The sequence below is a fragment of the Eurytemora carolleeae genome, unplaced genomic scaffold (assembly GCF_000591075.1).
Source record: "Eurytemora carolleeae unplaced genomic scaffold, Eaff_2.0 scaffold1840, whole genome shotgun sequence".
NCBI classification, from domain to species: Eukaryota; Metazoa; Arthropoda; class Copepoda; order Calanoida; family Temoridae; genus Eurytemora; species Eurytemora carolleeae.
Genome location: NW_019397850.1, coordinates 26,100 through 46,665, shown reverse-complemented (window position 1 = coordinate 46,665; position 20,566 = coordinate 26,100). Strand labels below are relative to the sequence as shown.

The window sequence follows — 20,566 nt, the reverse complement described above, 5'->3', positions numbered from 1 at the left end:
GGTCGGAGAATCTACATTATTTTCCACATTTTTTTATGTATGCACTGAGCTGAAAACTTTAAAATGAGATATCCTTAATCTCGATGATTTTCTTTTTATAATCCTCTTTTTGGATATCCCTACTGTATAAAAGTTACGATGCTGCATTGATTGGACTAATATCTGATTTAATTAAAGTCAGCTGTTCACAAGCCGGATTTTAAAGCATATAAATTTAATCATGTTAAAATGAAATTATAAAAAAAAAAAATTTTAAGACTATTGTCATTTTGAATATTGTCATGTTTAGTTCAATTGATATGACACCATCAACACCAGAAATCAAAACCGGTTTCTCAAAAGTTAGAGTACATTTTAACATGACACGCTGGTTGGTTAGATTTTTTCGAATGCGTTTTAAAATAATCTTGGGTTTAGTCAAACCAGGAGCTTAAGCATTAATCTTGATATCCACCATTCTAAAGTTTTCAGATCGGTCCCTTCAAATAAGAATATACATTCCTTGAAATGTGAGACCTAAGCTGTTCATGATGTATAGGAAATCGAATCATTATTATCATTCGTAGCTTTACCTTTAAACCCCTTAGAAAACTTTTCATTCAAAAAATCATACAAGACGATTTTTCAAAAAAAATACTATTAAAATATTTTTATCAACAGTGAAAACATGAAACTTTTTTTAAAGTTATATGTAGCTAAAAAGTCATTTAAATGTGTAAATTAAGCCTCCGATTTCTGTCAAATCAGGCTTGGATGCACATAATAATAATAATAATAATAATAATAATAATAATAATAATAATAATAATAATAATGTATATTTCGAATGAAGTAGATACAGTATTACAATTATATATGTTTAATTTGAATAATAATGTTGTCACATAATTTATGTTAGTCCTAGGTGGACACATTAGACACATTAGAACCTTTCTTGAGAAAGAAGTGTCTAAGTCGTGATAATGCGTCTGTCTGTCTGTCTGTCTGTCTGTCTGTCTGTCTGTCTGTCTGTCTGTTTGTCTGTCTTTCCTATCTATATGTCTGTTCTATCTATCTATCTATCTATCTATCTAACTATCTATCTATCTATCTATCTATCTATCTATCTAGGAGGATGAGGAGGGTCAGGTTGTGCCTGCTCCTGACCGGCTTCAGCTATCAGCTGAGCATATATCACTATCTGGAGTCTATCTGCTGGATCGGGGGGATTTAATCTATCTTTATCTTGGCAAAATTACTCAAACTTTCTTCTTGGAAAAGGTAAATTTCGTTGAGCGTGGAGTCTGATTTGATGTTCCTTGCATGTGCAAGAATTATATCCCACTTTGCGCAGATTTTTTCATTCAAATATAACTTTCCTTATTTCCTTTTCCTTTAACTTCAATAAACATTCAAATTGATCTTTTTAACCTGTTTTTAAAAATATCAATATTTCCTTTCACCCTTCTCTGCTTGTTAAAAGTAACAGAACGAATCTGATGTTTTCTTAAGACGAAAAATTTTATATAATTTTTAATAAAATATTTTACTGATATTCTGAAATATAAGTAAAAGAGACGTCAATATTTGATTTTTGATTTATTTTTTGATGCACAGCGTTTTATCTGTTAATGATTGATTTAATTGAATTGATTAGTTGTTAGATTAAAATAATTGCCTTGGTTGACCGACTGTTTTACGAAATGATTAATTGATTTAAATGACTGATCGGTTGATTGATTGATTGATTGATTGATTGATTGATTGATTGATCTACTAGATATTCGGTGTGGCCCGTCTGACGGATGTGGACCCGAACCTGACAGATTTACCTGAACTTGAGAACGAGGATTCAGATCGTCTTCGTTCCTTCATTCAATTCATTAATAACAAGAAGTCACACTCAGTACCGATCAAGGTTTGTATCCAAGGGGATTATAGTACAGGGGTGTTTATTTTCTAGAAAAAGTCATTTTCCTTGCCAGAAATCACGTATGTTTTTTTTTAGGGTTTTAATCGTTGAATTGGGAAAAAAATTATTTTTAGTGGAAAAAAAGAATTGATTGGTAAAAAGTATCAAAAAAGAGAGAATTTGTCTGTTAAAAAAAAAGAGATTATTGAGAATTTCTCATTTACAAAGGTTACTATTTTATTTATATAACTAGACAGTTGTTTATTGTTTAAATGTTAAGGTGGTGCGAGATGACCTACCTGCGAGGATGGAGTTTATAAACCTTCTGGTGGATGACAGGAGTGAATCGTCCTTCTCATACTACGAGTTTATGCAACACATCAAGACACAGATCAAGTAAACAAACCGGTTTTAAGCAATAAAACCGGTTTAGGGAAACAAGAAAACCGGTTGACATCTGCTGGAGTGGAGCCAAATCTAAATGGAATTATAAAAGATCAGTGTAATAAGACACTGAAGTGAATAATTGGGAAAAAGTCATTATAATTTGTTAAGATCCTTAGCCAACTGCGGTTAACGAAAATCCGCCAGAAAAATTCGTAAAAACCTGCGAGAATTTCCAAAATATTGACGAGATTTTTCCCTATTTTCTGCAATAACATTTTCTACGCGCTGAAGTTTGATATTAGATTAATAGTTTTTCATTTCCTAATAAATTGTACAATATGAACTTTGCAGTTGTAATGTTAAATTTTACACTTCACTATCTACTGTGCAGTTATTGTACATAAAATGTGCATACTAAACCGTGTAAACACAACCCTGTCATTCTTGTACGCCGTACGGTACAACACTGAGTACTCAACACTATTGCACTGTACATTGAACTAAATTCTTGTAAATTGTTATTTATCCCGCGTGTTTTAAAGGGACTGTTGACTAATTTTCAAGTGGCCGTAATTTAAAGAGTTCCTTGTCCCGCAGCGGTATCCTTCTAAACTTTTAATTAACTAAAAATTAGGGTTTATACGTCGATTTTTAATTTTTAAAAGAATTATAATCTGGCATTTTTCTTTAATATAGAAATTGTAATTTAAAATGAATAATTTTATTTTATAACTAAGGTTTAAAGTGTACCGTTGTGATTTGGGCATTTAATTTTTTACTAAAATGACCTCTTGAAATTATTATTGGTGGTCCTTATCAGTGTGATTTATTTTGAGAGTCGAGTTTTATCCATATTTATATCTATCTACATTTATATACAAACCCACCTCCTCCCCTCTTCTGTTATGCATTTTTCCCGTGTTACTAGGCGCTAGTCCTCTCAATATTTATTTCATATAAACATATATTTACCTCGTAGCAAATATTAATTTTATGTACACTTCTGTAGAGGGTAGAACTTAATATCCGCCATTTTGATTTCTGCTTTCCAGCAGTTGATTGACAACAAAGTTTTTTTAACTTTAGATTTTGGGCATTTTCTCTTTTTTGTGTTCTACCCTGTACATTCATTATTTTCTGTTTTATTGTATATCAGGCGTAATGACATTTATCAACTGTCATCTGTTTTTAAGGCAACCTGCAACATTTTGTGATAGTTTACTAAATTCCTTTACAAATATTGATTGGGNGCTAGTCCAATGAATAAAATAAATAATTTGTAAAGTTTTATGCTTATTTTTTTGTCTTTTCATCATTTCATCATTTTCAGCTATTTTAAGTTTTATTTCCCGGATTTTCAGATTTTTCAAAATGGCGGATCCTGCGTTTACTAGTTCACTGCTGGCTGGTAGGTTTATGACGGATTGATGAGATTAAATCAGTCACATCGCGCGGTCGTTATTCTTATATAGTTCATTTAAATGACTTCCCAATAACAGAGTGACATGTTAGATTCACAAGGGTTTAATCTTGAATATAGCAGTGTTCCAGCTGGAAAAGTAATAAACTCTGATAATTTCATTCTTTTCCTTATACTGCATAAAGTCGTTTAAGAGAACCGAATTATATAGAAATTATGCACACTTAGGATTTTTTCATGTCTTTCTATTAGTTGAAATTATGCCTCAAGTCTGTTTAAAACTAATAACCAAAAAAAAAAATAGGATTTGCTGGAAAGATTTCCTTATTGTAATAATATACAGGGTGTCCTACATCATATTAAACCGAGAACGGGTCTAAATTACAATTTTCGGGACTAATTAGAAAATTTCATTAGAGTGAATCATTTTGAAAAATAACATAATGCTTATATAAGAATTTTCTTGCGAAAAATGATAAGTTTTTCGAGTATTAAGGGTTTATTTTGGTGTTAAAGATTGGAGATAATCTAATATGATATGGGACGCTCTGTACTTGAGACCGGTAATACTGTGGACTAGGACTAGGACTGTCAGACCTAAGCAATGATCCATGAACATGATGCACAGCAACTGTCAAGTGTAAACAGACCCATTTAACTTAGTAAGGTAGTTTGCAAGCTACTGAAAAAACAACATCAAGTCCACATAAGAATGACTAATTGGCGTCTACTTTTTCGACAGTTTAATGGGTCTGAGCTGGGAACTTTAGAATGGGATACCATTAATCCCGACTGCTTAATCCGAATATCCAATGTGGACACTTATGATTTCTTGCTTAACCCACTCATTTTTGGGTATAGTAGAGAAAAATCAAAAACCGGTTTATAATTGATGGATTTATTGAACAAAATATTAGTTGATTGATTGGTTGATGGATCGATTGATTTACTGATCGATTTATTAATCAATTGATTGATCAATTGACTGATTGATTGATTGATGATTTAAATGATTGTTCAATCGATTTACTGATCGATTTAATGTTTGTACGTTTGCTTAATTGATTGATTTTATTGATATTGATATATGATTGTACAATTGATTTATTGATTGATTGATCAATTGAATGGTCGTATCGGAAGAAATCAAAGATTTGTAACTGTTGATTATATATTTGAAATTGTTTTGTTGGATTATTAAGCCAATATGATTTATTGATCGAATGACGGAATTGTAAGTGATTGCTTTGTTGTTCTGTTGATTGATTGATGTAGGTGATTTATTAACACATTTATAGATATTGATTGATTAAGTCGAGTTGTATAATTAAATGACTTTTTATTATCATATTGACTTCATGACCGATTGATTGGACGATATTTTCATTTATTCATTAGTTGATTGATCCATTGATTGATTGATTTATTGATTTTTTAAGACAAGGATTCTGGAAAGCTGGAGGTTTCAAGAATATCTATTCAGGTGGTTGAAGAAAAAATAAACAAAGAATTTAAAATACAAATTTATATTTACATGTTTGTTTTCCGTCTGATCTTAACTCATGAACCCCTTGACGGATTTACCTCAAATTTTGATTAAGGAACTAGGTAGAACCTTTCGCTTGGTTAAAAAATTATAATTTGATTTTCATTGTAAAATCTTAGTTTTCAGTCAAAGCTAGTTTTCCTATCTCCTAGCAGTAAATTAAATTTCATCTTAAAAATAAGCGATTTTTTTTATAATTTCTTTTTATTGCTGATACTTGATTTACTGTTCTGATATAGGGAAATCTGATTTTTTTGCACCTGGATTTGGACTTAAGAGTATTTTTTTAATGTCATGTTCACTTTATATACAAATTATGCCACAATCAGTTTTGTTAAATTGTATACACTTTATTTTAGGATTAGGACCAGCTGCTGTGGGATCTGCGCCAAATGCCGCAATATTTTTCTGTACATATGACAGGGAACAGATTAATCAATCAATCAATTATTCAATTGAAAATCAATCATTCGAAACAAATCGAGATCGAAGAAACCAACAAACAAAAAGTTTGATCATAAAAAGAAAGTTTTTTTCCCAAATAAAGAAAATGCCCCTTAAAAAACATACTTATTGCCAAATATCTGGGGGAGAAAAAAATTATTTTGATTTGTGATTTCTAGTGTCAAGAAGTTGGCCAAACAAAAAGGAATAAGTGAGAGCTCAGGTAGGAAAATATCATAATTATTAATAAAATAATGAATGAATAAATGAATGAATTTTTGATTGATTGATTTATTGATGGATCTAGGTGTTCATATGTTTGCTGCAAGCTGTGGAGAAATTACCGCTTGTGTTGGTAAATAATTATTCTACTGGGTTTCATGAAGGGTGATCATTTAACATCATGTTATATATATTTTTCAAATCTTAGTATGAATTTATTTTTTTTGGCTTAGGGAAAATAAATTTTTTTAAGGGGAAATGAGATAATTTTTGGATTTAAAGTTAAACTTAAATCTTAACTTTTCCCTTTTTCCCTCCCAGATCAACAAAATCATCCCCCACCTTCTGAATTTTACGGACAATCTGCTTAATCTCTGCATTTTGGATATAAATGTATATAGTCGTCGTATATATATCAATACACTAAAGACGACTTCCAATTTCAATTTTTTTTTCTAACAAGCAATTTTAAACAGCAGAGGCACATAAACATCTAAACAGAGATAGTTGTCAATTAACAGATTCTCTTTGTAATGTTTACTTGTAAACTTGTAATTTGAAAAATGCTTGTTAGTGATCTAAGGTTAATTACTTGTTTACTTGATGAGTTATTCATAGAGATCCAGGTAGGAACATGAGGGGAATTTCGGTATTATCCTCTGGAGTTGTGATCCGGTCATCTTATAGAGGTCACGCGCGCGCTGTAGGGTCGTAGCTCACTCCTCCTGGCACAAGCATATCGAGCAATTTTGTAAAAGAGTTTATTGTCCTAGCTTCTTTAACTTCTGTTGGGAGTCTATTCCATGTATTTACAACTCTATTGGAGGAAAAGTTGTGTCTCATCTCAGTCTTAGATCTGTTAGGAATCAGGTTTTCGCAATAAGCTGCTGTACGTGTCTATCCCGGTGCATCTGTTCCTACTGTTCTGAACCATATACTGCTGTCTACCTGGTCGAATCCTAACAATATCTTATAGGTTTGGATGATGTCAAATCTTTTTCTTCGTTTCGCAAGGGACAATATACCCAACTCTGCAAGCTTTTCTTCATAATGAACACCTTTTAAACCAGAAATCAGATTTACTGCTCGTCTCTGAACTTTTTCTAATATTTCTATATCTGCAGCTGTCCAGGATTACCAAGCTGGAATAGCGAATTCCAGATGACATCTAATAAACTGAGTGTAGAGTTTAAGAAAAGGGATTCTATCCCTATACAAGAATGCCCTTGAGACCTGACCTAACACCACTGGTGCCCTACGAGCTGCCTCTGCACATTGCTTTGAAGGTTTTAGATGATTGCTAATGACCACTGCAATATCTCATACTTACTGTATTTCCTCCAAGGGTAAACCATACATGTTGAAAATAAATTTATTATTGTTTCTGCTTGTATGCAAAATTTTACATTTCTTAACATTAAATTCCATGCACCATTCAAGCAGCTTGTTCAGACAATCCTGTAGAACCTCCATGTCCCTATCTGCATTAACTTTATGACCTAGCTTAGTATCATCTGCAAACTTGTTCATGATACTAGTTAGCTTAGTGCAAGTGTCCAGATCCTTTATAAATATGATAAAGGCCAGTGCAGTCCAAGTACTGATCCTCTGCCTAATCTAAAAAGCTTGCATTCAGGACTATCCGATATCCACCTTAGAACATTCCTTGTGCTTTCATTTTTGTATAAGCATTAATAATAACAATTAATAAAGTCGTCTTTATTGTATTAATATACCGACCACTGTAGGTAGCATAAACATGACAGTATACCTATTCAGTGCGGGTACCTGTAGAAATTATTAAACAAAGACGACAGGCCTCCTCAGCAACTTCTAGCCTAGGTACATACTACATATATACATGTACATTCCTTCAGTTTGCGTTGACTATGTACACATGTACTGGGTACTGTTCAGTGTACAGTCAACAACTTTTTGTTTTGAATTTAAAAAATACATCTAAAAATTGTATGCATATTTAATGCTTGGTTTTGAGAATATAAGAGAATTTTGTACTTAGAATACACCAAATTCCCCAATATACAATAAACCCATTTCCGGTGGCTGTACAATTGTAAATTGGTTGTTTGTAAACAAACTTCCTGTCCCCTTTGGAGAGCATAGCCATTTTGGGAGAGCATTGCACCTTCGCAGTTCCCAGAGTCCTTCGCTCCTTAGGCGTTTTCTTGGGAGATCTTGGTCCTTTGTAAATTTTCATAAGAGATCTTGGCCCATTAGGAGTTTTTTGGGATATTTTTGTCTCATGGAAGATTCTTTGAGAGATCATGGCCCCTTGGAGTTTTCTTGGGAAAGCTTGGTCCCTTGGGAGTTTTTTTGTGAGATATTTGCCCCTTGGGACTTTTCCTGGAAGATCTTAGCCCCCTTGAGAGTTTTGTTGGGAGAGCTCTGAATATTTGGTATTTCAGATCTGCATATTATCTTTTATTATTTTAAATCTTTTTGGGGGATTTCACAAAACTTTTAATTTTAATTTCAGGGAAATTCCTTTCAGTTTAATTCAGTTCCCACTTTGGGAGTTTCTTAAAAAATCAGTTGAATCAAAAACAGGTAAAAAAATCAGTTTGTTATGAAAATTTAAATATAGACCTCATATTATCAAAAATAATCTTCGTTCTCTTCTTTCACTTACTTAAAAAGACAAAATGAAATATTTACGTGAAAATATGAAAACCGAAACAAATCTCGGATTATTTAAACTTTAGAAGGAAGAACAACCAGATAAATGATAATTTAAATGATTGACTGACTGATTGATTGGTTGATTGAATACTTGATTGTTTAGGCCGTGAACCTTCTCCCCTTGAATCGTCTTTATGTGGTGCAGCCTCAGGAGGATTTGCGGCAGCACTCACAACACCATTGGTAATTATTCTAATTTATTATGATTTTAAAGATGAAGTTTTTTTCAACATGGAGGACACATCTATACATAGCGGACAATTTTCAACATGGTGGACCATTTTTAATATCACGGACACTTTTCAACATGGCCTGAAATGTTCAAAATGGAGGACATTTTTCAATATAGCGGACATTTTTTATATGGCGGACATTTTTCATTATGGCGGAAAATTTATAATATGGTGGACATAGTTCGACATGGCGGACATTTTTCCATATAACGGACATTTTTCACCATGGTGGAAAAGTTGGGGGTCATTCAGGAAAGTGTCCATATCTAATTCTTATTATTTGCCTTTTACACAGGATGTTGCTAAAACAAGGATTATGTTGGCACCTGCTGGATCAAAGGAGGCATCTTTAGGTAATATATCAAGCAACTGATCAGTAAGCAATCAATATTTCAATAAAAAAATCAAATCAAATCAATTAAAATCAAATAATAAAATTAAATAATGGAATCAATTATTAATTTACAAATCAACTAAAATATAAAAAGATAGAAAAATTTTAAAACGAAAATGAATGTTAAAACTATTTTGAAACTTTCCAGGATTTGAAAAAAAAAATTTTTGGTCTTTTTAGGAATTGTTTCTACTCTACAGCTAGTCAAACAGCAGAAGGGAGTCAATGGACTTTTTGCAGGTAAATATGAAGGCACATTCTTACTTGTCTGTGCTGTAGAAATCTAGGGCCTCAGGGTTTTATAGGTAAAAACTAGCACGCATTCACTACATTAACTCTTTATGAAAAATATTAAATGGCGATGCTATAAATGATTTATGCAAAGTTTTTAAAGTTTTTATGACAATTTTTTAGAACTGTTTTTTATCTAGAAAACTTTTTTAGGTTTAGTTCCCCGAGTTTCGTGGATTTCTATCGGAGGCGCTGTTTTCTTCGGGGTTTATGAGACAGTCAAACAAATATTATCCTAGCTGTGATATTTTATTATAAGTGTTAGTCCAGCTGTGACAGTTAAAAATGAATTTTTATTCCAGCTGTGACAGTAAAGATAAATGTTATTCCAGCTGTGACGGCTTAAAAATATATTTTCCAGCTGTGACAGCTGAAGAAAAATTTTATTCCAGCTGTGATAATTCAAGATAAATGATATTCCAACTGTGACTGTATAAGATAAATTTTATTCCAACTGTGACAGTTATAGATAAATGTTATTCCAGCTTTGACAGTTTAAGATACATTTTATTCCAGCTGTGACAGTTTAAGATGAATGTTATTTCAGTTGTGCAGTGTAAGATAAAAGTTATTTCAGCTGTGACATTGTAAGATAAATTTTCATCTTAGCTGTGACAGTCAAGCAAATGTTATCCAAATTGTGACAGTTAAAAATGAATATCATCTCAGCTGTGACTGATTGGAGTAAAAGAGAATCAACAATTAAAACTTGTAAACTTTACAATAAGAACATGGATAACTCATTCATTCTTGGCCATGAAAAGCTTGATGGGTACCAGTTCATAGGACATGCCACGCTATAAATTGAGTGTCATTTAAATATACGCCTACAGTCCTTTTAACCCCAAAGGCTGTGATAGTTGATTTTCTAATCTGCAGTTAAAATATTATGTATTTCGAAACTGCTTATGTACATAAGTGTATTTAGAATCTGCTAATGTACATCAATGTTAACATTTAACTCCAAACAACTAAATTGATACATATTGTGTACACTAATGTTTATAGACCTAATATCCCTAATGTGCCCACAAACCATGACTTGACTGCTAGAAACCTGTTTTATCAAAACAATTTTCTCTGCAGTTCTGACACAGTCACAGTTAAATATATGGTAATCCAACCACACCCCCACTTATTTCTACACACATTGGTATACATATATTGCCTTTTCTAGTCTAATCTGGGAATAAAATCAAACTGTTGGTTTTAACAGATGTTGAATAATCATTTTATAGTCTGATTTTTTAAAACTGATTGTATAACATGTAGGGATTTTGAAATATTAATTGCTATTTTTGACGTTTACGATTATTGATTGATCGATTTGATGATTGACCGATTGATTTTTTTATTAGATTTATTGTCTGATTTAATGAATTGATTGATTTGATTTGATTGGTTGATTGATTGACCGACTAATTGATTTATTAATTAGTTGGTTGATTGCTTTGAATGATTGACTGATTGATTGATTGTTATTTCAGATTTTCTTGTTTAAAATGTCCCTGGTGGGATATAGTAGTACTGCTAAAACATCTAAACTCTCTTTATGGGATAGATCAGCTGCGGGAGGTCTTAGGTATAGAGATAGATGAATAGATAGATGAATAGATAGATGATTAGATAGACGATTAGAAAGGCATATAGATAGATGAATAGATAGATGATTAGATAGACGATTAGAAAGGCATATAGACGGAAAAATAGATTTATAGATAAGATTGATATATAGACAGATGAATAGACGAATCTAGACAAATAGTCAGATAGCTGATGGACAAATAGACAGATAGACAAGTAGACAGTCAGACAGAGAGATAAATAGACAAATAGAAAAATAGACAAATAGACAAATAGAAAAATAGAAAAATAGACAAATAGACTGAAGGACTGATGGACTGATGGACTGATGGACTGAGAGACTGATAATACAGATGGACAGAAAGACAGAAAGACTGATAGAAATATAGACAGTTAGAAATATATAATAAAGACGGAATATAAATATATAGATTAAATGGCTGAGAAGTTAAAGATATATCGATAGATTTTTTAACATTTATTTTTCAATTTGAATTTTTACCAAAAATATTTTAAAAGAGCAGTGAATTTATTCTCTGACTGTTTTATCTTCTTTTTAGCTGATCATACATCTGTTTTCTGTAGATTTACACATTCTAATCTCTTGTAGACAAGGGTAAAAATATGTAGATAAAAAGTCGAATGGATGAACTGATAGATTTTTAATTTTCCCTAACCCTAAATAAATACTAATTTAATTGAAAATTGTTGAAAAGGGGTCATGTACAAAATTGATAGGAGGGGGGGAATCGTTCTCTAGGACGGACCCGAATAATCCTATTTCCAGTGGAGCTGTGTCAAGGCTGATTCTTCAACCTCTGGATGTTGCGAAAATTCGCCTTCAGCTCCAGGTAAACTATTGATTGATTGATTAAGTTCTAAATCAATTTAAAACTTGATTGGTTGATTGAGATTTGTTGACTTATAGACTTGTCAATGATTAAATTAATTATTTTTAAGGACAATATTTCAGTCCATTTAGTGCTTTATGTGATTGATTGACTGACTGACTGATTGATTGATTGATTGATTGATTGATTGATTGATTGATTATTTGTTTATGAAGGTAGAGAGTGGTGGAGGAAGAACTTACTCTGGACTTCTCCATCTTCTAGCCAGAATGCCTAGAGAAGAAGGAACTTAGTTATTCTTTGAATTTTTGTTCGGATTGATGTTCCTTAAATTTCATAAATGTTCAAAAGGACTAATTTCACAGATTCACGAGGTTTTAATATTATTCTGGCGGTCAACACGCCAAGTGTGCTTCTCCTTTCCTGTGAAGGGAGCACATTTAGCTTTGAAATGTTTTGTCTGATCAAGCTTGAATTGTAAATCAATTTTTTTTAATTTTGTGATTTCTCTGCAAAAGTGCCTTTGCGCTTTTCTACTGCAAGAAAACTATTGCGGAGTTGTCAGAATTTAACACTTTTTAAGCTAGAAAAACGACGATATCTTTGAAATTATTGATCAGTTAGAAGGTTAAAGGGTAGTTAAAGGGTAGTTAATCTCTAGTTATTTCTCTAAATGAAAAGGCCAAATTACACTTCTACACTGTTAATTTTTTGTTGCATTTTTTTTAATTAAATAACTAATGATTGAATACAGGAATTAAATCGTTGTGGAAAGGTCATGTACCCGCTCAAATTCTCAGGTTTACTTATTTTCTTTACTTTATTTTCATATTATATTTTTTCATAAGTGATATTTTGTATTTTTCTCCCTGAATTAAGGAAATTAAATGAATTTTAGGGAGAAATAACTGATTATTTTGGGGTGAGAAGTATCTAATAGGGATGAAAAAACTTGCCTTTTGATGTCCAACTTCAAATTTTTAAATCTGTAATTGGAATTGGAATTCTGAAAATTGTTTAATGTTTACTAATATTCCTAGCTTGGGAATTAAGCTTTGCCTTGAAACTTAAAACTTGAAACTTTTAAGTCAACTTAGATCTTTTAAACATTCTCCTGAGTTCTCCTGAGTTCTTTAATGAGGTATGACCAGACAGACAAAAATACAGAGATTACTACTTAATATGTTAAGATGCCATGTATGTATAATCCTATCGGTAGCTTTTTAGATAAATAGGATTTTTAGGGTGAACACAATATGTGCAATGATCATGTGCGCAGTGCTCTTTTTTAAAAAGTTTTTATATTGTTTAATAATTTAATCATATCTTTGCTTATTGTATTTTTGTTTTTAGTATTAGCTATGGTCTTTCNGAGTATTGTTAATATTTAACTGATGAGAAGATATTAACATAATATGATCCGAACTAGAAACTTAGTGTGGAGTATTGTTAATATTCAACTGATGAGAAGATATCAACATAATATGATCCGAAGTAGGAACTTAGTGTGGAGTATTGTTAATATTCAACTGATGAGAAGATATGAACGTAATATGATCCGAGGTAGGAACTTAGTGTGGAATATTGTTAATATTTAACGCCTTATCTCAATTTCTAATGCAGGTACTTAATCTGGGGATCAGGCTTGATCCATCAATTGAAATATAAAGTTATTACTGCATCAAGGGATTAAATCGAAGAGGAATAAAATTAATCTGCATAAAATGGAGATTGTTGCTTGATCCCAAGATTTACAACACAAATGTTCTAACTTCTGATAGACATACCGTGAACGGACTGATGGACAGATAAAATCTGACACTGAACTGTTAAGTGTTAATTAACTGAAAGACAAACGGATTGACAAATCTAACGGTTATTTTTCAGCTGGATGTGTTGGTACATTCGTCTCTTTTCCTTTTGATGTCATTAGGTACACGGAGGTCAAGTAAAGGTCAAGTAAAGGTTAAAATTAGGTGGAGGTCAGGTAAATGTCAGGTGGAGGTTAGGTGGAGGTTAGATAGAGGTCAGGTAGAGGTCAGGTAGAGGTCAGGGTGAGGTCAGGTAGAGGTCAAGTAAAGGCCAGGTAGAGGTCAGGTAGAGATCGGACAATGGTCAAATGAGTTATAAATGGTTCACATGATATTTACAATATTCTCTTGAGTATCATCATTATTATCATGCCTAGAACTCGAATGGTTGCTCAGCCTGAGACTAGAAGAATCTATAGTTCTCTTGTTGATGCTGTTTATAAACTAAATACAGAGGGAGGCTTCAGAGCTTTTTATAAAGGTAAAATTTAAGGGTGAAATTATTTCGTTGAAAGTGTCAAATCCTTTTGCACGTGCAAAAAAAATTGAACATTAGCAAAATTAAATTAGAAAAATTATTTATAAAAAAAAATAATTACATAATCAAATTAATTCAGTAAATAACGATTCAAATTTTTTCAAGCACATGTTGTTGGGTTTAATGGGTATCTGAAACCGCTAAATACCGTCCATTTGTCCGTTTTAAAAATTCTTCCAAAAATCCGAATTCATTAATTTTCATTAATTTTCAAGGTATTTTTTACGATTTTAACGTTTCTGAACTTAGTGTTTCAAGACGTGGACATTTTGATACCTATCTTGATTTTTTGCCAGTTTTTTCTTGCTTACATTGAAAGCTGAATAAGTTTATAAATAAAATTAATAAAAATCTCAAAATCTTTTTTTTAACTGTATCAAAGACAACTTTAGAACTGATGGAATGTGGATTTGAGCATTTTACCAAATAATTTCACCCTTAGGTGAATCAATAATTTAGGGTATTCAGGGTGTTAAGAGTGTCACCCATTGTTCCCGATAGTTTATAATTGACTCAGGGGCGTATACAGGAATTTACTAGGGATGTGCCTACACAAATTTTTCTCTCCATTCACCGTCTACAAGATCATCTATTTTACTTTCGAATTTTTATCTTGTTTTAAATTTTGTTTAATCAATTTCTTCCATTTTTAATTTCAAGATTTCTAGGTTTTGGTCCAACCATGGTTGCTATGATTCCACAGACTGGGTTACAATTCGGATTCTATTCTTTATTTAGTCAGGTTAGTTTGACAATACTTTTATGCTCAGAGCTGAAAACCCAATTGCTAAATCTCGATATCCACTGTGGACATTTATGATTTTCTGCGCTAATTCTCTCTTTTGGATATTCCTGCTAGGTTCCGAACAATTAGAGTTCTCTCATTGATTGCATATAAAATATCTCGGCTTATAATTGGCTGTTAGGTTTCTGCAATCGTCACAGTGATTGTTGCTTGTTAGACGCTTTCCTGGATATTAAGGAAAGATTAAGTTAATCTTCAGATAAAGTTAATTTTCAGATTAAGTTAATCTTCAGATTAAGTTAATCATCAGATTAAGTTAATCTTCAGATTAAGTTAATCATCAGATTAAGTTAATCATCAGATTAAGTTAATAATCAGATTAAGTTAATCTTTAGATGAAGTTAATTATAAGATTCAGTTAATCTTCAGATTAAGTAAATCTTCAGATTAAGTTAATCTTCAGATTAAGTTAATCTTCAGATTAATAAAAAAAGCATTGATCTCAATATCCACAATTTTGTAAGTTTTCAGCTCTGACAATAAACACTTTATTAAACGCTTCTGAGAGAAACCAGAAAAGGCAAAAGAAAGAAAGTCCTTAACACACTTCTAAGTCATGAGCTGAACACTTATAAATTGAGAGCATCGAGATCAATGCTCCTTTTATTAATCTCAAGATTAATTTTATTTTTGGTTTTTATCCAGTGCATAAATTCAACCAATAATAGTGTTGATTGCAGAATTCGAACAGCCAATTAAAAGCCGAGAAATTTTTATAATTTTGTGCGCGCAATCAATGATGGTTGCGATCCAGCAGGCAAATACTAAAGAGAGGATTAAGCATAAAATCTAAAGTGTTGACAGTGGATACAGGATTAAGGGTATCCAATACTAGAGTTTTCAGCTCAGTTAATAAACAAACCCTTAAAAGACAAACTCCTAACGAGACAAACATGAAGACAAATTCTGAAAACAAATATTCACAAACTCCTAAAAGCACAAACTCCTAACAGCATAAACTCATAAAAGCACAAGCTCATAAAAGCACAAACTCATAACAGCACAAATTACTAACAGCACAGCACAAACTCCTAACAGCACAAGCTCCTAAAAGCACAAATTCCTTACAGCACAAATTCCTAACAGCACAGCACAAACTCATATGCAAGCTCCTAAAAGCACAAACTCCTAACAGCACAAACTCCTAACACCAGAAACTCCTAACAGCACAAACTCGTAACAGCACAAACTCTAACAGCACAAACTCCTAACACCAGAAACTCCTAACAGCACAAACTCGTAACAGCACAAACTCCTAACACCACAAACTCCTAACACCACAAACTCCTAACACCACAAACTCCTAACACCACAAACTCCTTAAAGGTAGACAGATAAACTCTGAAAACTTCTGAAAACAAGCCAGAAAGGAAAACAAGGAAATTGAGCAAACTTATTAAAGTAAAGAAAGCAGCATGAAAGTTTTAGGGCACACGGATTAGGAGTATGAGCCGAAAAAAATGTATTTATTTGAACGGATCTTTGGCGTGAATTTGAGTGACTTCTTTTTTAAATGGTTCTTTTTATTCTAGCCGTTTTCTACTTTGTCTGTGCTGCAGAAATCCGCAAGTCACTTTCAAAAACTACAATTTGCCAATTAACAAATTTTAAATATAAACGTAGATTTCTTCTTTTTCTTGCTTCGATGAAGGTTAGTATCGTTGTGAATTGGACATGCCTCCTTTTAAATGTCCAGTTACTTGACTTATGCGAGGACACTTTCTTCTAGGTGATGAGTAATTTTGTAACAGTTCACGATCACCTCCTGGGACACGAAGTTATGACTGTTCTTGGTAGTTTATCCTGTGGAGGGCTGGCAGGTAAGATAAAAACGCCCCCCCCCCAAACTCTGTTGTTTTTTACAGAAAAGTAAGGAATGAAAAATCAATTTTTATGTTTCTTTAAAGGAACAGAATGGCTTTGTAAAGGTAGTTGAACTAAGTATGCAGTGATGTGGGCAAATTCTTTAGGATTCATTTGAGACATAAAAACTTTTTAAAGATCTGTAAATCCGGAGTTTGAGCGCAAAGTCGACGTTCAAAATCGTATTTTTGGGTGGATACATTTTCAGAATGGTTTTTTAATCATTAAAAGACGACAAAAATGTAAACAAAATTCTACAGTAAACTAATTAGTTGTTTAGGAACAGGTTGAGAAAATAAAAATTAACTCTTATCATCGAAAATAAGTAATCTTATTCAATTTTTAGTTTCTAAAATCTCTCTTTAATCAAAAAGACTTTCTGCGGATTTTCTGGAATTTTTATTAAAAAAAGCGACATTTAAAGAATTTGAAGAAATCTGCGAACAAATTCATAGAAAATAAGAAATTCAATATAACGACGAAAAAAGAAAATAATTAATTCTAACTTCGATTGATTGACAAATTTCTTTTGAGAAATATGTTCCTAAACATCTAATTAGTTTACTGTAACATTTTTACTATATTTTTCGTCGTCGTTTTTTATTAATTAAAAAAACGATTCTGAAAGCTACCCACCCAAATTCGTGATTTTGAACGTCGATTTTGCTCTCAAACTCAGTAATTATACATCGTGGAAACGTTTTATTTGTCTCAAATGAATCCTAAAGAATTTGCCCACAACACTGCATACTCAGTTTAACTACCTTACATAGCCGGTCTGTCCCTTTAAACTGTTGATTTTTATTCGAGGTTTCTATGCGAAATAATAATAGTTATACGCTTTTTCGAAACATTATCTTACACGTTTTTGATCAGATCAAGGTTTCAAGGGTACCGTTGTAAATCGGGCATTGTCATCTTAGCATTGAGGGTCACTTAAAATTATGCTTACCGTCCCTTTAACTATCCCTGTTTCTAGGTGTATTTGCTAAATTATCCCAGTTTCTAGGCGTATGTGCTAAATTATCCCTGTTTCTAGGTGTATGTGCTAAATTATCCCTGTTTCTAGGGTATGTGCTAAATTATCCCTGTTTCTAGGTGTATGTGCTAAATTATCCCTATTTCTAGGTGTATGTGCTAAATTATCCATGTTTCTAGGTGTATGTGCTAAATTATCCCTGTTTCTAGGCGTATGTGCTAAATTATCCCGTTTCCAGGCGTATTTTTCTAGGTTTATGTGCTAAATTATTCCTGTTTCTAGGTGTATGTGCTAAATTATCCCTGTTTCTAGGTGTATGTGCTAAATTATCCCTGTTTCTAGGCGTATGTGCTAAATTATCTCTGTTTCTAGGTGTATGTGCTAAACTGTCTATTTATCCTCTGGATACAGTGAAAAAACGGCTTCAAGTCTCTGGTTGGGAAAAGGGAAGAGCAGGTGAACGATAAATATAAAAAATATTTTTAAAAATATGAAAGAAAAAGTATTTAAATCCTCATTTTTTATTTTTAGGTTTAGGTATAACACTTCAATACAAAGGAGCGGTTCACTGTACAAGTAAGATTAATTTTAATATTGTAAAAAAAGCAATTTTTCTCAATAATAGACTTTTTTGACAAAAAGTATTGTTTTTCTCACATCTAATAGTATTTAATGGGGGGAGAGGTAAATGAAAATATCGAGAATATTAAGAGTTATGAAATAATATTTTCAGAGGATATATTGCAACGAGAAGGAGCTAGAGGATTATTTAAAGGTAAACGAAGTTTAGAGAAATATTCTGAAATATATCTTTAAAGGGAATTTTGACATAATTTTAAGTGGCATTTAAACCTTTGTCACAACTATAACAATTGAGTTTTCCTTGTTTTTCTCACGGAAAATGTTTTTTTTCAATTTCGGTTCCCTTTAATAGTGACTTGAAAATTTAAAAGAGAAGGAAATTGAAAAAATCATATCTTTTCTAGACAAAAAAATGAAAATCTTTTTCATTGTTAATTTAATACAAGGATTAACATATATACAAGATGCGAACCAGTTGCTTACCGCACTCAGAAGAGTACGGACCTCTCTCATAGCCGTCCCGGCTTTACAGTTTGGTTGAGCACTGTGTTTAGTTGCCCTTGTCGTATCCTACAGGGGAGTAGCGAGTGTAATATAGGAGGGAAATAAAACAAGAACTCCATCTTCAGCCTGGTTCAACTGAAAGAAGGAGTATTACCCCTGATGGGTATACAAGCCATGCACACTGCTACTGGTTTTTACTCAACCAGCTGTGAGAACTGGACTACTGAAAGATTCCTCCCAATGAGGCTGAAAGACTTACAACTTCCCATTTTGCATAAACAGGGAGCAATCCCTGATACCATTCCTCCTACAAACCTCCTTTTATCTCTCCTACCTGCTCCACAACTTGATGTCAAAAGAACTATTTGGAGAGACCTCAAAGCAGAGAAACAATAAACAAGAAGAAAAAAAATCAAACAGGAATATAAATGGAAGGGAATCTCTGATATCAAGCTTTACACTATCAAATTTTCCAATGGCGAATGAAGACAACATTAGAGAAGAGGCAGGCTAGGAGATGTCCCCCCCCCCTACTCCCCCTCTAATACAGAGTTCAGAAAAAGGAAAACAACCCATTTTTGCTCAATTCAACTCAGAGTTTAGAAAAAAAGCTAAATCCTGAAAAATAGTTCTTTCTTGTAGAGTGGCACACTACAAGGATATCGAAAAAAATTATTTTTTTCAAAATTAACCGAAATATGATGGAAAGATGTACGAACAAGAAGAAAATGAAGAACAAGAAATATCAAAATATTAAAATATTCTCATCTGATATAGAAATATTTAAAGAATATTGTAAAATTTAATTAAAATAAATTATTAAAGTTAAAATACAGGATGCAAAGATATAGAGAATATTGTAAGATTAATTACATTGTTAAATCCAATAAAGGACAAAAGGATATCATTGTGAATCAGACATGTAACTTTTTTTTTGGTCATTTCAAATAACGTTAACAGTCCCTTAAAGCTTTTGCATTTAGGCTAAAGTAAAGTTTGAAAATTATAATTTTAAGGAGTTTTACCAGCCCTGGTCAAATCTGCTGCTAATTCCAGGTGAGAACAATATAAAAATATTTAAAAACAAATTTTTACCAATTTTGTGTTTTTTTTTTCAGTTTAAATTTTTGGCTGTACGAGAATTTTTCCTATCTATTGGCGCTCCGACTAGTGGAAAGATGATAGGATAAAAATATTATTTAGATTTGTTAATTTAATATTTTTAGATAATTTATAGAATTAAATTTTAGAAAGTAAAAAACATGTCGTAAACTTATTTTGCTTTTTATGCACTCTGCTGAGTTATGCCTGTCTATGACTCTGTTTGTACTGTACTGCAATGTACTGTACTGAACACTTCCAACAAAAAATTCCTCATCAGTATTAAATGACGATTAGTTAAGATACTTTGTAGAATTTTTTAAAATCCTAATATCCCTCATTTGAAATAAAAATAGTTATTAAATTTTTGTTTGTTTTTCTTTTGATTCAAATGTTCTGTTTTGTTAATTCCCAAAATTT

The 20,566-nt window shown here is 32.1% G+C and overlaps 4 protein-coding genes across 4 annotated transcripts in view; all 4 read left to right on the top strand.

Annotated features, from left to right (window-relative positions):
• Positions 1-1,110: 1,110 nt before the first annotated feature.
• Positions 1,111-2,621, top strand: LOC111716114 (protein transport protein Sec24B; the record flags this gene model as incomplete). Its single annotated transcript, XM_023491533.1, is given in 3 exon segments — positions 1,111-1,260; positions 1,760-1,897; positions 2,172-2,621. Coding segments are annotated over 3 exon segments (408 nt in total), but the record flags the coding sequence as incomplete, so codon positions are not given.
• A 2,502-nt stretch (positions 2,622-5,123) lies between these two features.
• Positions 5,124-10,830, top strand: LOC111716113 (S-adenosylmethionine mitochondrial carrier protein; the record flags this gene model as incomplete). Its single annotated transcript, XM_023491532.1, has 10 exons — positions 5,124-5,181; positions 5,604-5,667; positions 5,868-5,911; positions 5,996-6,043; positions 7,690-7,882; positions 8,297-8,478; positions 8,714-8,793; positions 9,139-9,196; positions 9,418-9,477; positions 9,682-10,830. Coding segments are annotated over 10 exons (873 nt in total), but the record flags the coding sequence as incomplete, so codon positions are not given.
• The window catches only part of LOC111716111 (apoptosis-inducing factor 1, mitochondrial), a 36,762-nt gene continuing 21,660 nt past the window's right edge, over positions 5,465-20,566 (top strand). The window contains exons 1-3 of the mRNA XM_023491530.1: positions 5,465-5,471; positions 7,503-7,507; positions 19,546-19,550. The gene's annotated coding sequence lies outside the window, so the exon portion shown is untranslated. The remainder of the gene's footprint in view (positions 5,472-7,502; positions 7,508-19,545; positions 19,551-20,566) is intronic.
• Positions 10,996-20,509, top strand: LOC111716112 (mitochondrial thiamine pyrophosphate carrier). Its single transcript, XM_023491531.1, has 14 exons — positions 10,996-11,110; positions 11,900-11,963; positions 12,179-12,248; positions 12,718-12,763; positions 13,317-13,337; positions 13,807-13,896; positions 14,152-14,255; positions 14,981-15,054; positions 16,847-16,937; positions 18,332-18,415; positions 18,491-18,535; positions 18,693-18,734; positions 20,062-20,101; positions 20,164-20,509. The coding sequence occupies exons 1-14, from the start codon at positions 11,031-11,033 to the stop codon at positions 20,225-20,227; spliced, it is 915 nt and encodes a 304-aa protein (XP_023347299.1). The 5' UTR covers positions 10,996-11,030; the 3' UTR covers positions 20,228-20,509.